The sequence below is a fragment of the Mirounga leonina genome, unplaced genomic scaffold (genome assembly GCF_011800145.1).
Source record: "Mirounga leonina isolate KUSES-001 unplaced genomic scaffold, KU_Mleo_1.0 Mir_101664, whole genome shotgun sequence".
Classification (NCBI taxonomy): Eukaryota; Metazoa; Chordata; class Mammalia; order Carnivora; family Phocidae; genus Mirounga; species Mirounga leonina.
The window spans coordinates 23360994-23380666 of NW_023270175.1; the positions used below are offsets into that span (position 1 = coordinate 23360994).

General features: G+C 49.1%; 1 protein-coding gene across 1 annotated transcript in view; it reads right to left on the reverse strand.

The window, feature by feature from the left end:
* The window catches only part of GPC4 (glypican 4), a 107034-nt gene extending 97375 nt beyond the window's left edge, over positions 1-9659 (reverse strand). Inside the window, exon 1 of the mRNA XM_035008785.1 lies at positions 9006-9659. Within this exon, the coding sequence (XP_034864676.1) occupies positions 9006-9165 (160 nt within the window). The 5' untranslated portion in view covers positions 9166-9659. The remainder of the gene's footprint in view (positions 1-9005) is intronic.
* Between the last annotated feature and the right edge of the window lie 10014 nt (positions 9660-19673).

A 19673-nucleotide genomic window follows, 5' to 3' on the forward strand; every position in this document is an offset into this window, starting at 1 on the left:
GGGGTTAGGGAGCTGCCTCTGAGCATTCGCCCCATCCTAGAGGGGCTCAAGGAACTGAAAGGTGCTGCCAAGATCAGCAAGTCCTGGGTCCACCGGCTCAGCTTCTGGCCACCCTCACCCCCACCCTGTTTCACTCTCACTTTTCCCAGATGTCAAGTCTTGCCTGCCTCTAAAACCATCCCCCCCTGGGACTCCTCCACTCCCCAACCAGCACTACTGGCCACTTCTCATCGGCCAGGGACTGGGAAGCCGGATAACCGTTCTATCTTCTTACCGCCCACCGGATTTGAACACAAGCACCTCAAAAGCTTGACTCATTTTAAACCTTTGAATCCCGAGCACCTAGCATTTTGCTCTTGATAGAAGAGCTATTCAGTCATTGATTGCTGATGATAAATTCCCAAAGGCCTTGTCTCCAAGTAGAATGCACGGGCTTTATGACAGCTGTTTCCATCATGCAGCTTTTCTGCTTACTTCCACATTCCCAGCTGTGTTCTGGAGGGCTGTGCCGGCCAGAAGCCTAGGGATTTACTGTACTTCTATTTCTTGATAAGATACTTGAAGAGAATAAACACATGGCAAAGAAGACATTAAAGTAAGGGATAAAGAGATCTTTTTTATTTTACCAATAAGGAGAAAGGGAAGAAATATCACCTAGCACACTGACACTTAATAAAGGACAAGCAAGACTGGATTCTTTTCTAATTCTCTCCAAAGTACTCTCAATGGCCTGGGCTTGCTTCTCTACCTGCAGCAAAGCACCACAGGCTACAGGTCACTTGCACCTTGATGAAAAAGTATTTTTCTCCAAGTTCAGCAGACCCTCCTCTTAAATCCAAGTTAGCCAAAATTACAATGAGCATGCATTGCGTGCAAATTAAAGCTCTCCTCTAAGACAATACTTTCTGATGAATTTCATCGGAAAATTTTGAATCGTAGAATCTCAGAGATGGAAGGGACTGGGACATAATCTAGGGCAGTGGTTCTCAACCATGGCTGCTCACTGGGACCACGGGGGAGCTTTTAAAAATCATCATGACCGGTATGCCTGGGTGGCTCAGTCGTTAAGCATCTGCCTTGGGCTCAGGTCATGATCCCAGGGTCCTGGGATCGAGCCCCGCATCGGGCTCCCTGCTCCACGGGAAGCCTGCTTCTCCCTCTGCCTGCCGCAGCCCCTGCTTGAACTCTCTCTCTTTCTGACAAATAAATAAATGAAATCTTTAAAAAAAATGATCATGACCTAGCCCCACTGCCAGAAAGTGTGATTTAATTGGTCTGGGGTGGTGCCCAGGCGTTAGATTTTAAAAGCTCTCCAGGTGATTCTAAGGTGTAGCCAGAGTCAACAATCCCTGATCTAATACAGCATTCTAACACCCCTGCTCCCATTTTTCAGACAAAGGAGAAAGAACCCAAGCAAAGGTAGGAGACAACGAATCGGTCAGGGCTAAGCTAGACTGCCCCTTCCAGGAAACCACGTCCTCTCCATGTAAAAACTACTCCATCCAGGGGCGCCTGGGTGGCTCAGTTGTTAAGTGTCTGCCTTCGGCTCAGGTCATGATCTCGGGGTCCTGGGATCAAGCCCCGCATTGGGCTCCCTGCTCGGTGGGAAGCCTGCTTCTCCCTCTCCCACTCCCCCTTCTTGTGTTCCCTCTCTCACTGTGTCTCTGTCAAATAAATAAATAAAATCTTTAAAAACAAAAACAAAAACTACTCCATCAAGGACAGTGGGGTTTCTCCCATTTTCTCTCCTCAGTAAACCAACATCCCCCACCTACCCCAAAGGAAATGCATTTTCTGAATATTCTTTGCCTTGGAATCCCATTGCATAATTCGCGAAAACCTATATGGCTGCCTGTTTCCCTGCATCCACTTCTCTTCTCTCCAAGAACTCAAGAGAGGTTCGTCAGGCATGGTTTTCCCTTAAAGAAGCCATCCTGCTTTTCCTCCTGGACTCACTTAGCCCACCCTTTTCCCCATTGTCCTCACATGGGCCTTCTTTCAAATCACTTGCAAGGTGCACCTCCAATTCCTTCGGCTCGCTCGCTTGCTAGTCTGTACCTGCCCTGCTGTCCCTCGTGGCCTTCCCCCTCTCCTCCTGGCCCAAGCTCTTTCCATTTTGTGAAAGATTCCTTTTCCCCTGAAGCAGCAGCCTCTTTTACTCTACCAGTTAGTCATGCCGGCTTCTTTTTTCTTCCCCCAAGCAGCTGGTCTTTTTGATGTCTGGCACACATTTATCTGGGCTTCCAATAAGATGTTTTTACATAGTTTCCAGGCTTCCTGGAGGTTATTGACTTTTTTTTTTTTTTTTTTTGGTAACTCTTCCATTCAATTTTTTTCCTAATTTCTAACATTTGTTAGAGTTTCTTTTTCAAAAGTTGAATACCTGGCTGATGGATCGCTTTGATTTTTCTCTCCCACCAGATTGCTGAATTAAATGCATCAGAACTTAAATATAACATTTCGAATTACCTCCAGGATGGAATCGCTTCATGAATTTTCTGCACTTTCATGTTCTCTGTAGTAAGCAACAGATGCTTCACCAAGTGGAATTGAAAATGCTAGTTCTTACCTGTGCGTGCTTTAGTGGGTCTGCTTATATAAAATATTCTGATATCCTTAAGCCTGTGTTCTTCTGCTTGGTAAAGACAAGAAACTTCAGGTTTTATTTTGTAAAAGGTGACCAATGTGCATCGAACAGCTCCACATGCCAAATCTGATGTGCTAAATTACTCTTCTAAATTTGCTCCAAATTGCCTAACACGGAAGTCTCAGTTATCTATTCCTTAAAGAAGTAAATCTCAGAGTGAGAAGAAAAACAATTCTGAATCTTGCTGAAAAATTCCTATAGCACTTGGTTATTAATGAAGTGGTTAAGACGAGTACTCCACCACCCCCCAAAAATGGAATCAAAACATTTATTATATGCTATATCGATGTATCATGGAGATTTACTCTAAATTTATTTCACTTCAGAATGCTTAGCTCCAAAAGATTCCCAGGAGTGCATGAGACCATGGGATGACAATCTATCATCAAGGCAGCATAAACCCCATTATGGCACTGGGATCCTGGCAGAGAATGCGAAAGAATTGTCTATGTCATCCCCCAGCCCCCACCCCGCACACATTTACCGAATATTGCCTTGAGCTATCCCACTTAGTACTCAAAACACCAGAAGCTGGACCTCTGTCCTCAAGTTGCTCACAGTTGAGAAGGCACATAGGTGCCTGCACAATTAACTATAACAAGAGACAGTTATGTGCAAAGACCATCGATCTGATTCAAGCAAAGAATTAGGAGGAAGAGGGCACATAACTCTGGGACGTTCAGAGGTGACTTAATGAAAGTATCATTTGTGATACCTGAAGCCACTGAAGCTCAAAGCAGAGCAAGGAAGGACTCCATTCGAAGCACGGCATGAAGGAAATGAAGCTGGGGCCGGTCAGCATGGAATGAGAGGCTAACGAGCCAAGAGGAAGGCAGACCAGTTAAGAACTGCATACTTCTGTTGAGTCACTATATTGTGTCCTGAAACGAACAGAACACTGCACGTTCGCTCTCCTAGAATTAAAATAAAAATTTTTAAAAGAGAACTGCATACTTAAAACAGCCTCCTGATAGCCCTCACTGACCCTTAACTCCCAGGGACACCGGCTCTCTTCCTAAAACAGTTTGACTGATGACACTCCCCTCCTCAGAAACCATCACCAGCTCCCCAGGGCCCAAGAAATACAATTTATATTCCTTCTACTGGTAACACTAGGTTGTCTGTGTCTGGGTATTAACACCTTGCCTGCAAAGGACAGGACTGGATCCTCTCTCTACCACACCATCAGAACAGGGCTGGGATGGTCTTTTGCTGGTTGATGGTCCTCTCGTAGCTTCTATTTCTAAAGCCAGCCGTCCATGGGTGTTGGGAAGGTACTCTGTCTTACGACCTGTACAACAATGCACAGACTGTTCTTCTGGGTCAAGGAAGACCTGGGTTCTGGTCCCACTTCTACCATTCACTAGCTGTGAGCCTGTGAATCTACTTCCAAATCCCTTTGAATCTCAGTTTCCTTGTCTCATAAAATGGGGAAGATGATGAAGATAATAATACTTCTGACTTCGTGTGGTTGTTGTGGATTTTAACTGAGAAAATATGTAAAGCCCTTAGCTCAGGACCAGGTCCAGAGAAAGCAACCAATAGCTACAAACTCTTTCCCTGAGGCCAAAATGCATTTGTTGTGACCATATGCGGGAACAATGTCAGTGCTAAAACAGTTAATGTTACTGGGGAGCCAGAGACTCCCTTCCAACTGATTTAGATTAACACTGATGTTGTTTCCCTTGTCGAGACAACAAGAAACTTCCTTTTCATTCCTCAGTCTAGTCTCCAGCTAATCCTGAAATTGCATGCAACCCAATGTGAGTCAAATAAAAAAGGAAAATAGTAATTATGCCGAATCAAACATTTTATATTTGTATGTTCTAACTGGAGATTGAGCTGCATAAGCCAGAACTTTTATTAAGTTCTTTTTTGAGCATGTCCAGGAAGTAGTTCCAATACTACTTGGGACAATCTCTATACTGACAGGCCCTGTGGCTCAATCAGACCCTCTTTCTTATATAAAACCCAAGGAGCCAAACTGAGGATTCCAACAGAATACAAGATCACAAGTTCTCTGCAAAATCCAACCCACCTACTTAGAGTGGGAAAGAGGAAATGTAAATCTTGAGGACATATGCTGTGTCTTACATACAATAATCAACTCCGTATCAGAAAGGATGCCTACCTCTCCAACACACACATACTTTTTGCCACGTAATCCTAACATAGCTCGTCATTCCCAGAATCCTTTGAAGCATACATATGTGCATATGTGTGTATGTGTGCCTGCAAGTGCATTGCTCATGAACATGAATGGGAACGGGGGGGGGACCACTCCAAAATCACAACTATGACAAAGTTCTCCTTGGTATCCTTCAATGTCCCTACGAAAGAGACCTATGGCAGGCTTAAGAACATCCCTAACCAACTGCCTCACTCTTAAAGACAATTTCAGCAAAAGTTAGATCAGTAATAAACTCCCAGTGGTTGAGGCTGCTGGCTGGCTTAGTCAGTAGAGCACGCGACTCTTGATCTCAGGGTCATGAGTTCAAGCCCCATGGTGGATGTAGAGATTACTTAAAAAACTTTTTAAAGAATCAAAAATAAAATTAAATGCCAATTGTTGCATCTCTCTAACCCTGTCTTTATGGAACGGAGGCACAATGAAAATGGTTAGATTTTCAAATTTCCTTAAATTGGGGCACCTGGGTGGCTGAGTCGTTAAGCGTCTGCCTTCAGCTCACGTCATGATCCCAGGGTCCTGGGACTGAGTCCCTGCTCCGCGGGGAGCCTGCCTCTCCCTCTCCCACTCCCCCTGCTTGTGTTCCCTCTCTCGCTGTGTCACTCTCTGTCAAATAAATAAATAAAACCTTTAAAAACAAAAAATAAAAAAATAAATTTCCTTAAATTTACTAGTGAACTAGCATTGATAATCTGGTCCCAAATCCCTTCTCCTTTGGAACCCTGTGGGCGCTCCTCCCTCCTCATCTGTACCCCTGGGACGGTACTTCTCGCATCCCACGCCGCATTCGGATTCCGTGTGCGCATGGCTTGTCTCCCTACTACCTGGGAAAGGTCCTGGCGGCAGAGGCCCCTCCAAACCTTCTGGCTGCCTCCACGATGCCCAGCACCGAATGCTGCACATAGTAGGTGCTCCAAAAAGATATGCCCTTTGAAAGCTGAACAAAAACCTTATCCTTGGTGTTAAAGATCCCTTTTGATCTACCCATTATTTGGTAAGTTCGGCAGTCAAGCCTGGGTCCCGAAGCCCTGTCAGGAGGATGTACTCCCTGACACCCTTGAGAGCACATCAAATTATCTTAATTATGATCTAAAAAGACTAAGCCTCCTTAAGAACACAGTATTCTTAAAGCCTGTTCAAAACTCTAGAAGGCAAGTACAAGGCCGTTGGGGAATAAAACCTTAAACTTGGGCTAAGCCTGGCTCTAGGCACCCAGGCGTTGTGACCCTTTGCCTGGCAAACAATCCTGGACTTTTTGCATATAAAAAATAAAATAGATCATCATCCCCCACCTGGACTTTTTGCATGTAAAAAATAAAATAAAATAGATCATCATCCCCCACCCGGACTTTTTGCATATAAAAAATAAAATAAAATAGATCATCATCCCCCACCTGGACTTTTTGCATATAAAAAATAAAATAAAATAGATCATCATCCCCCATCACCAGCACCACATATACACACACACACACACACACACACACACACACACACACCCCTGGCCAGGGAAAGTGCCTGGCAATTCATTCAGACATGGGCTGTATACAAGTCACTATATGGACTACACTCCCCCAAATGACCACAATTATCTGAGTGCAGCCCAGGGAAGACAAGGCTAATGTATGCATCTGGACAGGCCAGGGTGATGGTAAAGATTACCCCCTGTTTCTATACTGGCCGTCTAAAGGTATTTACTTGGGTCTGTCTGTGTTGTGACAGTGTCCTAGACTCAAATGAATGCCTCTAACACTCCACATTTTTGAGCCATTCAGTCATGCATTTTTGTTATTGTTGAAAGTGGTGCGAAATTGCACTGCATGAGCTAAAGTCCTTGGTGGTCTTCCAAGGATTCCAGCTAAAAAGGCACTTCCTTTGTTCCTCAGGAGAATGCAGTCCAGTAGGTCATTCAAAAGGGGAAATAAAAGCAGCAGCTCTGGGAGGGAAACGAAGGACAAGACAAAAAGAATAAAATGTTTTGGGTGTGAGCACATTAGCTTCCATTTCCTGCTGCTGGTCACTAATAACTCTCCTATCTTTGGGGGGAAAATATCCAGAGAGACATATATGCAAAAAATATCGCTCAGGTGTTGGCTGGCGACCAGGGCAGTCAAAGGCAACAACACCTAGCGCAGTCCTTGAGCACCCTTCAAACTTCCTTTCTTCTGAGATGCTGCCTGGGGAAGAGTTCCTGCCATGAGGAGCCTGCACAGAGCCAAGCTGGAGAAAGTGGGGAGGGCAACTTCACACCGCCCTCCTCCCTGAATGCTGCTGGTCCCTCTCAAAGGCACATAATGTTTGCAGGAGCAGAAGATGAAAACTTGTCACCTTCCCATTAAGCGCATCGCCGCATCTATGCCTTCAAAATGCGGGAATGACAACTGTAACCTTCACGCCAATCATCTCTGCTGGGCCCAGGCCCAAACCGTGCAGGGCACAAAGACCCCAGGGTCTGACCTGTGGAGCCCCCAAGCTTCAGTGGCTGTCGGTTCACTTCACTTTTTCTGGCGGGGCGGGAGGGAGAGGGGAAAGAAAGAGGGCTTTTCAGGGCTCCACAACCAATAAAATCGTGCCGCTGTGAGGACATACTCGAGTTCCCAAAAAGACAGGCAGCTCAAGGGCAAACAGTCTCTAATCAGTAGCGTGCCGAGTTACTTGATAACTGCCAAGGTGCAGTGGGCTCCCCGGCTGCTCCAGCAATTTCTTGAGTTCTATTTCTAGACGGATGCCGAATACACTGGGAAAGTGCCCAGCGACTTCCCTCAATTACCTTTGTAATTTATATGTAATTGATGACTGCACTTAATCTCCAAGGTTATTAATAGCCCTTCCAAAAAATGACCCCCGCGTCTTCCTAAGCCTCTGGAAGCGCCTGGTTAAAATTACAGTATTTCCTTTGCTGGCTGCCGGCCCCCTGCCCGCCCCACCCCGGTGACCAGCCCCGCGAGGCAAAGGCGCGCTCTCCTCACTTCCATGAAAGGTTCGGAATGGAGGCTTGGCCCCCGGGGGCTCGAACCGCTCTCTCTCCTCCGTTAGGTTACGCTGGCCAGCAGCCAGCTAGAGCCGTGGTTCTTTCCGAATCCTCAGGGCGAACGGGCTACCTGCGCCGCCGCTGGCCCCAGCGCGGCCCGTGGGGCTGCGCGCAACAGTTGCCCTCGGCGAATGGGAGACAGCGAGCCGGAGGGGACCGGCCACCGCCGCCGCCCGCCTCGCGAGGAAGGGCGAAGGGCGCCCGCCGAAAAGCCGCCTCCCCAGCGCCCCAAGAAGGGCTCTCACCAACACCCCACGCACCCCCCAGCGCCAAAATCCGGTGAACTTTTTCACAGGCTAAGGCTTCTCCATTTGCATAACCATCTCCAAACTGCGATTCAGGTTTCCTGTAGTCAGTCCTTTGAAAGGTTTGTAATTGAATGTGCAATTAACCCTGAAAATGAGGTGAGAAAAAAGAAAGCGGGGGTGGGGGGGTGGAAGTATCCTTCCCGTCCAGCACCTTCCGGAAAGCAGGAGAGTTCCCAAAAGTCAGGGTTTGGAGGGGGGGAGAATCGTTTGCTTTTTAAGGGCGACTTCTAAAGCCGCTGTAGCTACTGAAACTCCTAATCCGCGTCAGCGGTGGAAGAGAGGCGGGGAGAGGGTTTTTAAAGAACATCAATGAAACCTCCATTCGAGTTCCACGTTTGGCGTCCCCGGGAAGCCGGCAAGCTGTAGGTTGTCCCCCCCCCCCCCCCCCCGCGCGCGCGCCCACCCACCCACCCCCCCCCCCACCCACACCCACACACACACCCCCCCCCCCCAACCGGCGACCCTCACAACCTCCCGGCCTCTCGTCACCCACACAACAAAGCAGGGAGCCCAGTAAGGAGTTCAACCCGGAACAGGCGAGGGAGCCGGTGACACGCACTTTGCGGGCCAGAGTCCTCGGGGCTCCCCGGGACCGGGAAGACGCGGCGGGGCGGGAGCAGACGCGCGGTGGCCCCCGGCCCGTCGGCGGCGCCCCTCCACTCGCAGTCCTGGGGGGCCGCGCTGCGCCGGGGCTCGCTCTCGCGCTCTCTCCCGCCTGGCCACGGCTCTCCCCCTGCCCCGGGCTACCTGCGGCCGCGCGGGGGGGCTCCGCGGTCCCTTCCCCGGGGTGCCTGCCTCCGCGCACGCCTCCCGGGGGGCCCCCCCACCTACCGTTGATCTCGTGCGTGGGGGCATCGTTCTTGTTGAAACCTTTGGACACGTAGAGCCGTCGCACTTCGGAGCAACTTTTCGACTTGGGCTCGGCAGCCAGCAGCGCGGCGCAGAGCACGGCCAGGGTGCAGAGAAGCGCGGGCAAGCCGAACCGGGCCATGGTGCGGGCCGGGGCCGACGCGCTCCCACCTCTGGGACCGGGGGAGAGTGGCGGGCGCGGGCCGAGGGGCGCGGGGCCGGGGGCTCGCGAGCGGAGCGGAGCGAGAGGGCGAGGGAGCTGGGGTAGGAGTTGGGAGACCAGCGCGAGGAGGAGACGCGGGGCGAAAAGTGGAGCTGGGCCTCGCGCGTCAGGCAACGGTCCCCGGTGCCAGGCGCCCAGCCGGGGGAGGAGGAGGAGGAGGAGGGCGTGGAAGCGGTGCGCGGCCCACGGGAGCGGAGGCACGGGCCGGTGGGCTCGGGGCTGCGCGGGGCGGCGGACGGGGCGCGCCGGCCGGCAGCGGGACAGGGGCGCGGGGAAGGAGGGGAAGGTGGCAGGCGCCGCCGGGGCCGCGGAGGGCGTGGGCGGCGGCGGGCGCTCGCTGCGCGCTGCTCGGGCTGCCCGGCGCCGGTCCGCTCTCGTGGCTCGGCTCCGCTCGGCTCGGCTCACTCTGCCCTCGGCCGCGCGGCTGTGCCCTCCTCAGCTCCGCCGCTGATTGACTGGCCGGCGTGCGCGGCGACGCTCGGCAAACTTGGCCCAGCGGGCGGCACTCAGGGGGAGGGGGCGGGCGGCGGGCGGGCGGAGGGGGGGGCCAGAGACGGGCGGGAGCACGCAGGGCCGGGACGGGAGAAAACCTGGAAGCGGGCTGGGATCCGGAGCGGCCAAATCCACTTCCTAGGGGGCCGCACCGGGCGCTCGGCGCTCCCTCGCGCGACACGCCCCGCGGGGCTCCTCCCTCCTCCCCTCCTCCCCTCCCCCGGGGAGGCGGGAGATGCTCGCCGCCCCCCACCCGGAGAGGGAGGGCTAACTTCTCCGGGGCGGAGGGCCCAAGTCGTGGGGGACCACGCGCCTGGGCACTTGTCCCGAAGCCCACGTCCGAGCCACAGGCCTTCTGCGCGCGGCCACCTGACTCGCTGACCGTGGGCCAAAGCCGGGCGGAGCCCTCCCGCCTCGATACCTGCCCTCCCGGCCGCCCCGCAGCCCGGAGGATGCCCCTAACCGCCTGGCTCCTGCGCCAGGAGGAGAGGGCGCCAACAGGACTCGCACTGTTTCGCTGCAGGCACCAGGGCACCTCGGAGTCCCAGCTGGCCCTAGACCCTCACCTGGCCCTCTCTGCCCTGCTTCGCATCCAACGGTGCTCCATGAGCACCGACTTGTTCGGAACCCCGGCAGGCATTCTCCTCCCCCGCCTTCCCCCAGCCACGCCCGGTTCTGCTACAAGTCTAACCAAACCCTGAAGTGAGAGAGCCCTCCCCCCCCCACCCCAAGAGCGAGGCGATGGGACAGTCAGGGATGACCTCGGAGACTTTGGAAACCTGGCCCTAATCCTCCTCGTGAATGTGGGGAAACTGAGGCCCAGAGAAGGGGAGCGACTTGCTAACAGTATGCAGCTGAGATGTGGGTCCAGAACCCTGGGCTACACTCCCAGGTCACCTGGAGTAAAGGTAGCCCAAGACCCCCAATCCCCTTTTGCCGTCAAACCTCTTGAGAGAGACTCACACCTCTCTGGGACCCAGTCTCCACTTAGCCACCAGAAAACTGGAAATGGGCGAGTCTTCCCACCTTCCCAGCTTTGTCAGATTCCATTAATGAGTGTTTTTGAAGCTCCCAGGGCTCCTTTAATGAAGGGAACTGTGCAGATTGGGAACTTGTCATTACCCTTGTTATTGTTACAATCTGCTTTAAGAGGTTAGGGTGAGCAGTGCCTCAGACACCTCGGGAGTGTGCTGGGAACTGGGCAGATAAAAGGGGCTGGAACTTATTATTTGGCTAGACTCTCAATTCCCATAAAATTACATAGGATGAAGATATGAACCATCATTACAATTATCACCCTCATAGGGTTTGTTGAGACGTCGTCCACTGCTGTTTGTAAACCACGTTGACGTGTTGGCTCTGTGGGGTTGTAGAAACTTAGGTCAGCTGTTGTTTTGAATGCCCACTGCACACTCTTCTACATTTTATTAACTCTTGGAGATCATCAAGGTAAACAGATTGTGACCTGTCTATTAGTGAAACTTACAATTTCTGTGGGTTGGCAGAACATTTAACCCTGCAACTAGCAGAGGAGTTTTTCTACATATGCAAACTCCCCTCCCAGTGAATTTTCTGCCATTTTCAAGAGACTTTCGAATAGTCCACCTTTTTCTCAAACTGATACCATTCAAATTCTTGCTAGGGCTTAGCCCAGCACTTTTAACTTTCATTGATTGATTGCATTTACTTAAAGATGTTCTTTACCAAAGATGATATAATCTGAGATGCAACCAACAGTAATAACAAAATGAAATCCAGTGACCATAAGTGAAAAAAAGATCCTCCCAAACCATGGAGCCCAAATCCAAAAGCTGCTTTTCACAAGTCCAGGGGGAACTCATTCCTTGCCCCCCCCCCCCCATTTACTCCTGCTTTTTCTGTTCATGTATTATTAACCAAAACTTGAGCCTTTTCCACCAGAAACAGTAACCTCTGGCTAGAAACGGATCTGGACAAGTCTGAACTTTACCACACAAGACAGGAACCCCAAGCCCTGCTCAGAGGCGGCTCCCACTTCAAAGCCTCCTTTCATTTAAATACAAACAGGGTGAACAACTGGCAATCTACGAAACAAATACCATCCAGCTTCCCTTTTCAGATGGCCCCTAGCTCCTCCTTTCCTCCCCCCACCCCCACTCCAGCTTTTCTCTTATAAAGAGGCTCCTTAGTGGAGATGCGTCTACCCTGTAAGTTCTCTGAATAGTAGAAAATGGATTGAGTACTGCACGTAGAATGTAAGAATCAACAGCTTCTCACGGTGATCAACTCTCATATGGCACTTTTGGGGGAGCTTTTTTATTGTGGTAGAATACGTAAACATAAAATTTACCATTTTCACCATGTTAAAGTATACAATTCAGTGGCATTTAGTACACTCACAAAGGTGTGCCACCATCACCACTATCTAGCTCCAGAATATTTTCATCATCCCAAAAGGAAACCCCGTACCCATTAAGGAAAATCTATTCCCCTCTCCCCCCTCCCCTCAGCCCCCAGAAACCACTAATCCACCTTATGTATCTATAGATTTGCCTATTCTGGACATTTGGTATAAATGGAATCTTGCCATATGTGACCTGTGTTTGGCTTCTTTCATTTAGCATCAGGTCTTCAAGATTCATCCATGTGGGAGCAGATATTAGGACTTCTTTCCTTTCTGTGGCTGAATAGTATTCCACTTTACAGATACGCTACATTGGGTCATATAGTACTTTACCGTTTGCAAAGTGCGTTCGGGGGCACTCCTCTACTCTTAGACATTTTTAGTGTTTTGTTTTTTAATAGATGAGCAGGGGCACCTGGGTGGCTCAGTCGGTTAAGCATCTGGTCTGCCTTCGGCTCAGGTCATGATCCCAGGGTCCTGGGATGGAGCCCCACGTCGCAACCTGCTCAGATGGAGAGTCTGCTTCTCCCTCTCCCTCTGCCCCTCCCCCTGCTTGTGCTCTCTCTCACTCTCTCCCTCTCAAATAAAATCTTTTTAAAAAAATAAAAGTAGATGAGCAAACTGGGTCTCTGCAAGGTTACGTGGCTCGTTCACAGCCACGGAAATCCTGAGTAGCTGAACCAAGACTGAAAATTATAAGGCCTCTGACCAAATCCCATGTGATTTTTTTTTTTTTTTTTGGTTAGGGAACACAGTCGTCTGGGTCTCATTTAGGGTCAGCTGTGAATGTGCAACTGCCCAGATCCTGTGGAAGCGTCCCTATTTCAGAGAACTAAATGTTCACTGAGCACCCACTGTGTGCCCGATGCTGCTCATCCCTAGAGGGAGGGAAGACATATACGCCAGACGGAGTTTGCAGTTGAATGCACTGGGTAAGAGAGATAGAATGACTTTACGGTGTACCTGCTTTTCCCAGGCGAGGCATTTCTCCTGATGAGGCCCTGGGGTACATTCGCTGGTGGGCAGAGAGAACAAGGTATGCACTCACCGCTGCTATCCTCCAAGCCAAGAACTAGTCGAGTCAGGTCCACTCTCTCGGCTCTGGGGGCACTTCTCCTGGCCTGCTGGGGAGCTAGCTTGGTTGCCAAATACGGGGCTGGTGAGTAGAATGTGACTTCCTTTCCTAGGATAGGTGCTGTCCTACAGCCCTCTAACCTCTCGCTTTACCCAACCCATCTTTCCCCCAGCCATCCGAGTGAGCCTCTGACCTCACCACCCAAACAGTGTCCCTCCCCTGCTTAACCCTGCCCCTCCCCCCATGGTACCCCATCACTTTCCAGATCAATTCCCAAATAGTTCTGTAGATGTGGATCTTGGCTCTCGGGCCATTATCTACATTACCAGCTTTTTAATTTTTATTTATTTATTTTTTTACTGGCCCTTCCCAACCTTGTCTTTCTGGTGCTCGGCCCCTCCTTCTCCATCACGCCATGGACATTCTTGCACCCATACCCTGCCCCTGCTAGGAATACCCTTCGTTCCCCTCCACTCCTTAGACAACTTCCTCCTAGTCATCCATTGAAACTCAGCTGAGATATCACTTCTTCCGGAAAACCTTCCTGGGTGCCCCCCAGCAGAACTACTGGCTCCTGCTTCGAGGCCTCCAAAGCACTGTCTGCACCAGCATGACCATGCATTGGTCATGTTTTCTATGAGGATTCCTCCGCCCCCAGGCTCCAAGCGCTCTCTCTCGGGCTTTATTTTGATTTGAATGCCTACTGCTTGCTAGAGTACAGGAATAAAAGACCTTGAATTGTATTTGAAATCTCCTGATTTTTAAATGTTAGTGACTGCTTAAGACATCCTAAAAGTTTGCCACACAAACTCAGCCCGTCTTCAGCCTAGATTTCACCAAGTAATGTTCTCCCCCACCCCAACCCCCACCCCGTGACTCTCCTTTTCAAGCAACCAAGCGAGTAATACCAGCTGACCCCTTGCTGTGTAGCAAGGTTGGTTCTGAGAAGGCTCTAGAAACTTGGAAGACCAGAAGCATTTAAAGAGCTGACTGTCTGGTTGGGGAGGTGGGATCCATAGCTGCGTGGAGAAAGACACTGGTGAGGGTAACACAAGGCAAGACCTGTCCCCCAGGAAGTTCACCTCAAGTTGCTCTTTGTTGTATGGTTGTCAGCCTCCTCTTGGTCCCTTTGGAAATTTACAGAAGTAGCCGTAATTGAAGGATCAGTCACTTGGAAAGAGTTGATGTGTGTAGTCTGTTCCTGTCTCCTAATTTCATACTTCCCTTCAGTATTCTTTCTCTAATACTTGAAGGTTGCCTTACCTTTCCTTCTCCCTCAGAGAGTTCATCTGTGTTTACAACTTTAACCACCAGCAACGGGTACCTAGCCACCTTACTTCCTGTTTGTGCCCGTGTTCCCCACTGTACTCCCTTCTTCTTCAGTAATCACCCGGACAATTCGAGTCTTCCTTTTTACTCCATGGCCATCAACACTTGTCCAGGTTCCATTACCTCTTGTCTGGACTGTAGAGCCAACCTCCTAACAGGTTTTCTGGCCTCTGACCTCTCTCTCTCTCTCTCCATCCATCCACCCCGGGGCTGTCACAAAATCAGTCTGATAGCATCATTTGCAAGCTTCCCACTCCTTGCCCAAAAAGTCTTCTGTGGGAAGCCAATCTTGCAATAATAACTGATATTTGTTTAGTACTGCAGAGTTTAGGAATTGCTTGCACATGTATTATCTGTGAAATATGTATTATTTTCCATAATTTATGGGTGAGGAAACTGGTTCAGAGCCTTAAATTGAGGCCCTCTGAGTCCAAGTTCAATTACAGTCACTTCTCACGGTGCCCCAAGCCCAAAACAGACCCAGGAAAACTTTGAAGACAGTGCAAGGCTAATGGATAAATGTTGGAGAAGGTAGGACTTCCTTTGGACCCTGAAGGACAGGGAGGAATTGCCAGGGAGAGGAGTGGGGATGTAGAGGGCCAGTGGAGGCTAGCGAAGACCCGATTTGGGCTGAGTCCAGGTTCATCTGGGAGACTATCATGACAGAAGGTGCCAGATAACGGGGACACGGTACCCTGGGATGACTGTGCTATCTTGATCCCACCAACACTGACGATGTATAAGCAGAGACTGAAAAGACAAAAGTGGTGCCTTAGAAAGAATGATCTGGGGAGGCCAGGAGGCATAGAATGGATTGAAAGAGGCCGCGGCCGTCTCCTCCACCAAGTGGTGAGGGCCCAGGCATTTCTTCATCCAGGGATTCCTGATGAAGAGCAGAAAACAAATGCAAAGGGAAAGGCAGTAAAAGAGGCTAGGCGGTGGGGCCAGGCAGCCCGAGAGCCCAGTCCCGGCTCTGCCATTTACAGGCAGCGTGTCCTTAGATAAGTAACTTACCCTTCCGGAGCCTGGTTTTTTTTTTTCTCAGGTGTCACACCTACCCCTTGAGGATTACAAGAGAAAAACATATGAAAAGCATTCCTCTGGGCCCCGAGCGCTTTTTGTGCCCTCAGCACAAGGCATGGAAATCAGAAATACACGGACGTAATCAGAAAGCACTTAGCACCCTGCCCGGTACAAAGCACTCATTTGCTCTCCATGCACTCATTCCTTCACTCAACAAGTATTTACTGGGATCAACACTCTTTAAGGCTTTGGGAGCATACTTATGAATAAAACAGTATCCCTTCTCTTGTGGGGCCTAAAAGTTGGGGCTCAATAGAGTAAATATTAGCTAATACTCTCGTTATGGTTATTATACATTCCATCCACTTCACAATTTGCTCAGAACCAGCCTTGCCAGCATTGAAATGCTATTTAGTATGATAGCATATTGGTCTAATAATTTTTTTTTAGATTTATTTATTTGAGAGAGAGAGCGCATGCGAGCACACAGAGGGAGAGGGCAAAGCAGGCTCCCCGCTCAGCAGGGACCCTGACATGGGGCTCCATCCCAGGACCCCAGGATCATGACCTGAGCAGAAGGCAGATGCTTAACCGACTGAGCCACCCAGGCTCCCCTAGTCTAATGATTTTGAAGATTTATTTATTTGAGGGGCGCCTGGGTGGCTCAGTCTTAAAAAAAAAAAAAGATTTATTTATTTGAGAGAGAGAGAGTGGGAGGGTGAGGGGCAGAGGGAGAGAGAGGGAGAGAGAAACTTAAGCAGAATCCCCGCTGAGCGTGGAGCCTAATGCGGGGCTCAGGCTCACAGCCCTGAGATTATGACCTGAGCTGAAACCAAGAATCAGATGCTTAATGGACTGCACCACCCAGGCGCCCCTTGTTCTAATAATTTTGTATTGGAACATATGAATTATATCCGTATTGGTCTCCATAGTTAGCGTTGAATTATACAACTTGTTGAACACAGGGAGATCAGAGTTATTTTTATCCACTAGGGTTCTCTCACTCCAGTAAAGGTGTTCTTGTGCCCATTTTCCCAGCGAGATAACTGAGGCCCAGAGAGTAAAATGGACATTCTCATGTCACTGGTACTGATATGTTCTCATACTTTACTAATGGGGCAAAGGTTTCACGAAGTATGTAGCTTCTGTAAAAAATGACAACTCACATCTCACGCTCATCGGAGAACAAAGACCAAAATCTGTATGGAAAGCTGGTTAGCCTTCTCTATCCCGAAGCTGTTATCTATAGTCTGATTTATAAAGAGCATTTGTAATTACTGAAAAAAAGAGCCCACTTTTCAGTGGGTGTACTTCCCGGTGATGGCAGAACAGTTGCCATAGATATTCATTACCCTAGTTTGTGGCCTATGATTTGACCTACAGCTTTGGATGTAAAACACGCATTTCAATATAATTGGGAGAGTTCCTTCTCTAATTTGCCCACTGGACATAAATGGAGCATTCATGGAAAGAAAATTATTTCTTCCTATCCTTTTGATTCAATACAACTACCGATACATGCGAAGGTACTTCTGAAACACTCATTTTTCAAAATGGTTTGTACGACTCTCCCACATGGCACGCAGCCGCTGAGAAAATTGCACAAGCAAAAGGACAGGATAGAGGCAGGCAGCCCAGCATTGTCCAAGCAGAGGGTACTCGAATGTGAGATCTGGAAGGGACCTTGACCTTTGTCTAGCCCATCCACCTCAAACTTGACCTTTCCTTTTGCATTTGAAATTTCAAGCCCGTGAAAGACTGTCAGAGGCAAAATATAGGTTCTGACTAGAACGGTGGCAAGAGGGAACAAGGGTTTCAGAGGGAACAAGGGTTTCGAGGTTTCAGGCACGTTGTGCCTCGGGATTGCAAAGGACACGTAGTTACATGTGGTAGCGTAGGGTGCATTTTATATTCATTCTCTACCTTGTTTGGAAAAACAGACAAGCTATCTGGTGGCAGCCCCCCCCCCCCGCCCAGGCCCCCCACCCCCCGACCTCGCGGGGCTCCAAGTATCTGAAGGGTGCCCTCCCCAACTCCGGCCCTGAACATCATGAAACCTTGTCTCCCCCGCCACCCCACACCCTCGCCCCACCGTGAGGATCAGGAAACCCAGCCACAAAACCAAGGCCCAGTTAGAAAGGGACAGAATGTTTTAAGCGACACAAGAAGGTCCTTAATGAAATGCCAAGGGAACCCTACAAGTAGTGAGACTTGCACTTTAAACCTGAAAAGTCAGATGGAATTCCTTTTCCTTTTTCTCCTTCTCCTCCTCCTCCTCTTCTTTTTCTTCTTCTTTTTCCATAGCACCATCATCCCTGCCTTTATGTGAAGAGACAATGTGCATTTTTAAGAAGACCCAGCAGGGAGTAGGCATTTTTATTCCAAAGAGATACCACAGATAAAAAGAGCTAAAGAGAGTCAGGGTCAGACATAGTTTGACATTTGTCATTTTCTAACCACTGATGGGTGATGTCTACAGAACTGTTGCTATAACAATAATGAATTCAAATGAGCAAGGAAACTAGGAACCTGCACAGACATTCATAGCATCTAGCTGAATCCAGGCTGCACACACAGCACAGGGCGCGGGGAGGGGGGGTGTTGGCTTTTCCCATGTCCCTCCCTGCTCATGCTCACATATACATGCTTCTCTTACCCAGCATGACTTTGGATAATTCAAACTGACATTTTCTTAATTCTCAGAGTACCCAGTGCCGTATTCCAGCATGCAGGCTTGGGGGGAGGGGGGCAGGGGAAGGGGAAGGACGCACAAAAGTGGGCAGAACCCAGGAAGGGGCTTACACTCACTCATTTCCACCACCTCCAAGAGAACCCTGCCTTTCTTCCCTTGACTTCTCAGGGTCAAGGGAAGGAGGCAGCTAAAAAGAAAAATGTATCAAGAAAAACCTGTAGGTGCGCCTGGCTGGCTCAGTGGCGAAGCATGTGACTCTTGATCTCAGGGTCATGAGTTCAAGCCCCACGTTGGGTGCAGACCTTACATTAAAAAAAAAAAAAAAAAAAAAAAGCTGGGGCACCTGGATGGCTCAGTCAGTCGAGCATCTGACTCTTGATCTCAGCTCAAGTCTTGATCTCAGGGTCGTGAGTTCAAGCCCCGCACTGGGGTCTGTGCTGGGTGTGGAGCCTACTTAAAAAAAAAAAGTAAAAAAAAAAAAGAAAAATTTGTTTTCAGAAGTCCAATTTCTGATTTTAAATAATCAAATCTAATTTCTATGACTCCTAACTTTATTTCCTTTAAAGTATGGATTCATATTAATGTGTCTACCTTTAATAAGTGTATACAAATGATATGATCTTGAAAATTTGCTGGTTTTAGTCACTATTTTAGGTACTGTGAATAAAGGCATTCAAGGTTGCCCAACTACCACCTCTACTTAGGTCCAAACAGTCTTCATCACCAAAAAAGAAACTCTATAACCCATTAAGCAATAACTCCCCACTTATCCCCCCCAACCAGCAGCCCCTCACAACCTCTAACCTACTTCCGGTCTCTATAAATTTGTCTATTCTGGACATTTCATACAGTGGAATCATACAATATTGGTCCCTGTGTGGCTCATTTCATTTAGCACAATGCCTTTGAGGTTTATCCATGTTGTAGCATGCATCAATAGTTCATTCCTTTTTATGGCTGAATAATATTCCATCGTGTGGATACACACGTTTTATTTATCCATTTATTGCTTGGTGGACATTTGTGTTGTTTCCATTTTTTGCATGCCCAGGAATTTATCCTAAGGAAATAACCAAGGAGATGCATAAATCATTAGTTATAAGGATATTCACTGTATGTGTATATATACTATAATTTGTTAATCCATTCATCCTCTGATGGACAATCAGGCTTTTTCCACCTGTTAGCTATGTGAATAATGCTGCTATGGATACGCATGCACATGTATGTGAGCACTGGTCTCCGATTTTTTGGGTATTGACACACTATTGTTTTAAAGATTTATTTATTTTAGAGAGAGCTCGCACGCACACAAGTGGGAGGGGCAGAGGGAGAGGGAGAGAGAATCTCAGACAGACTCCATGCTGAGTGTGGAACCCGATGCAAGGATCAATCTCACGACGCTGAGATCACCACCCGAGCCGAAACCAAGA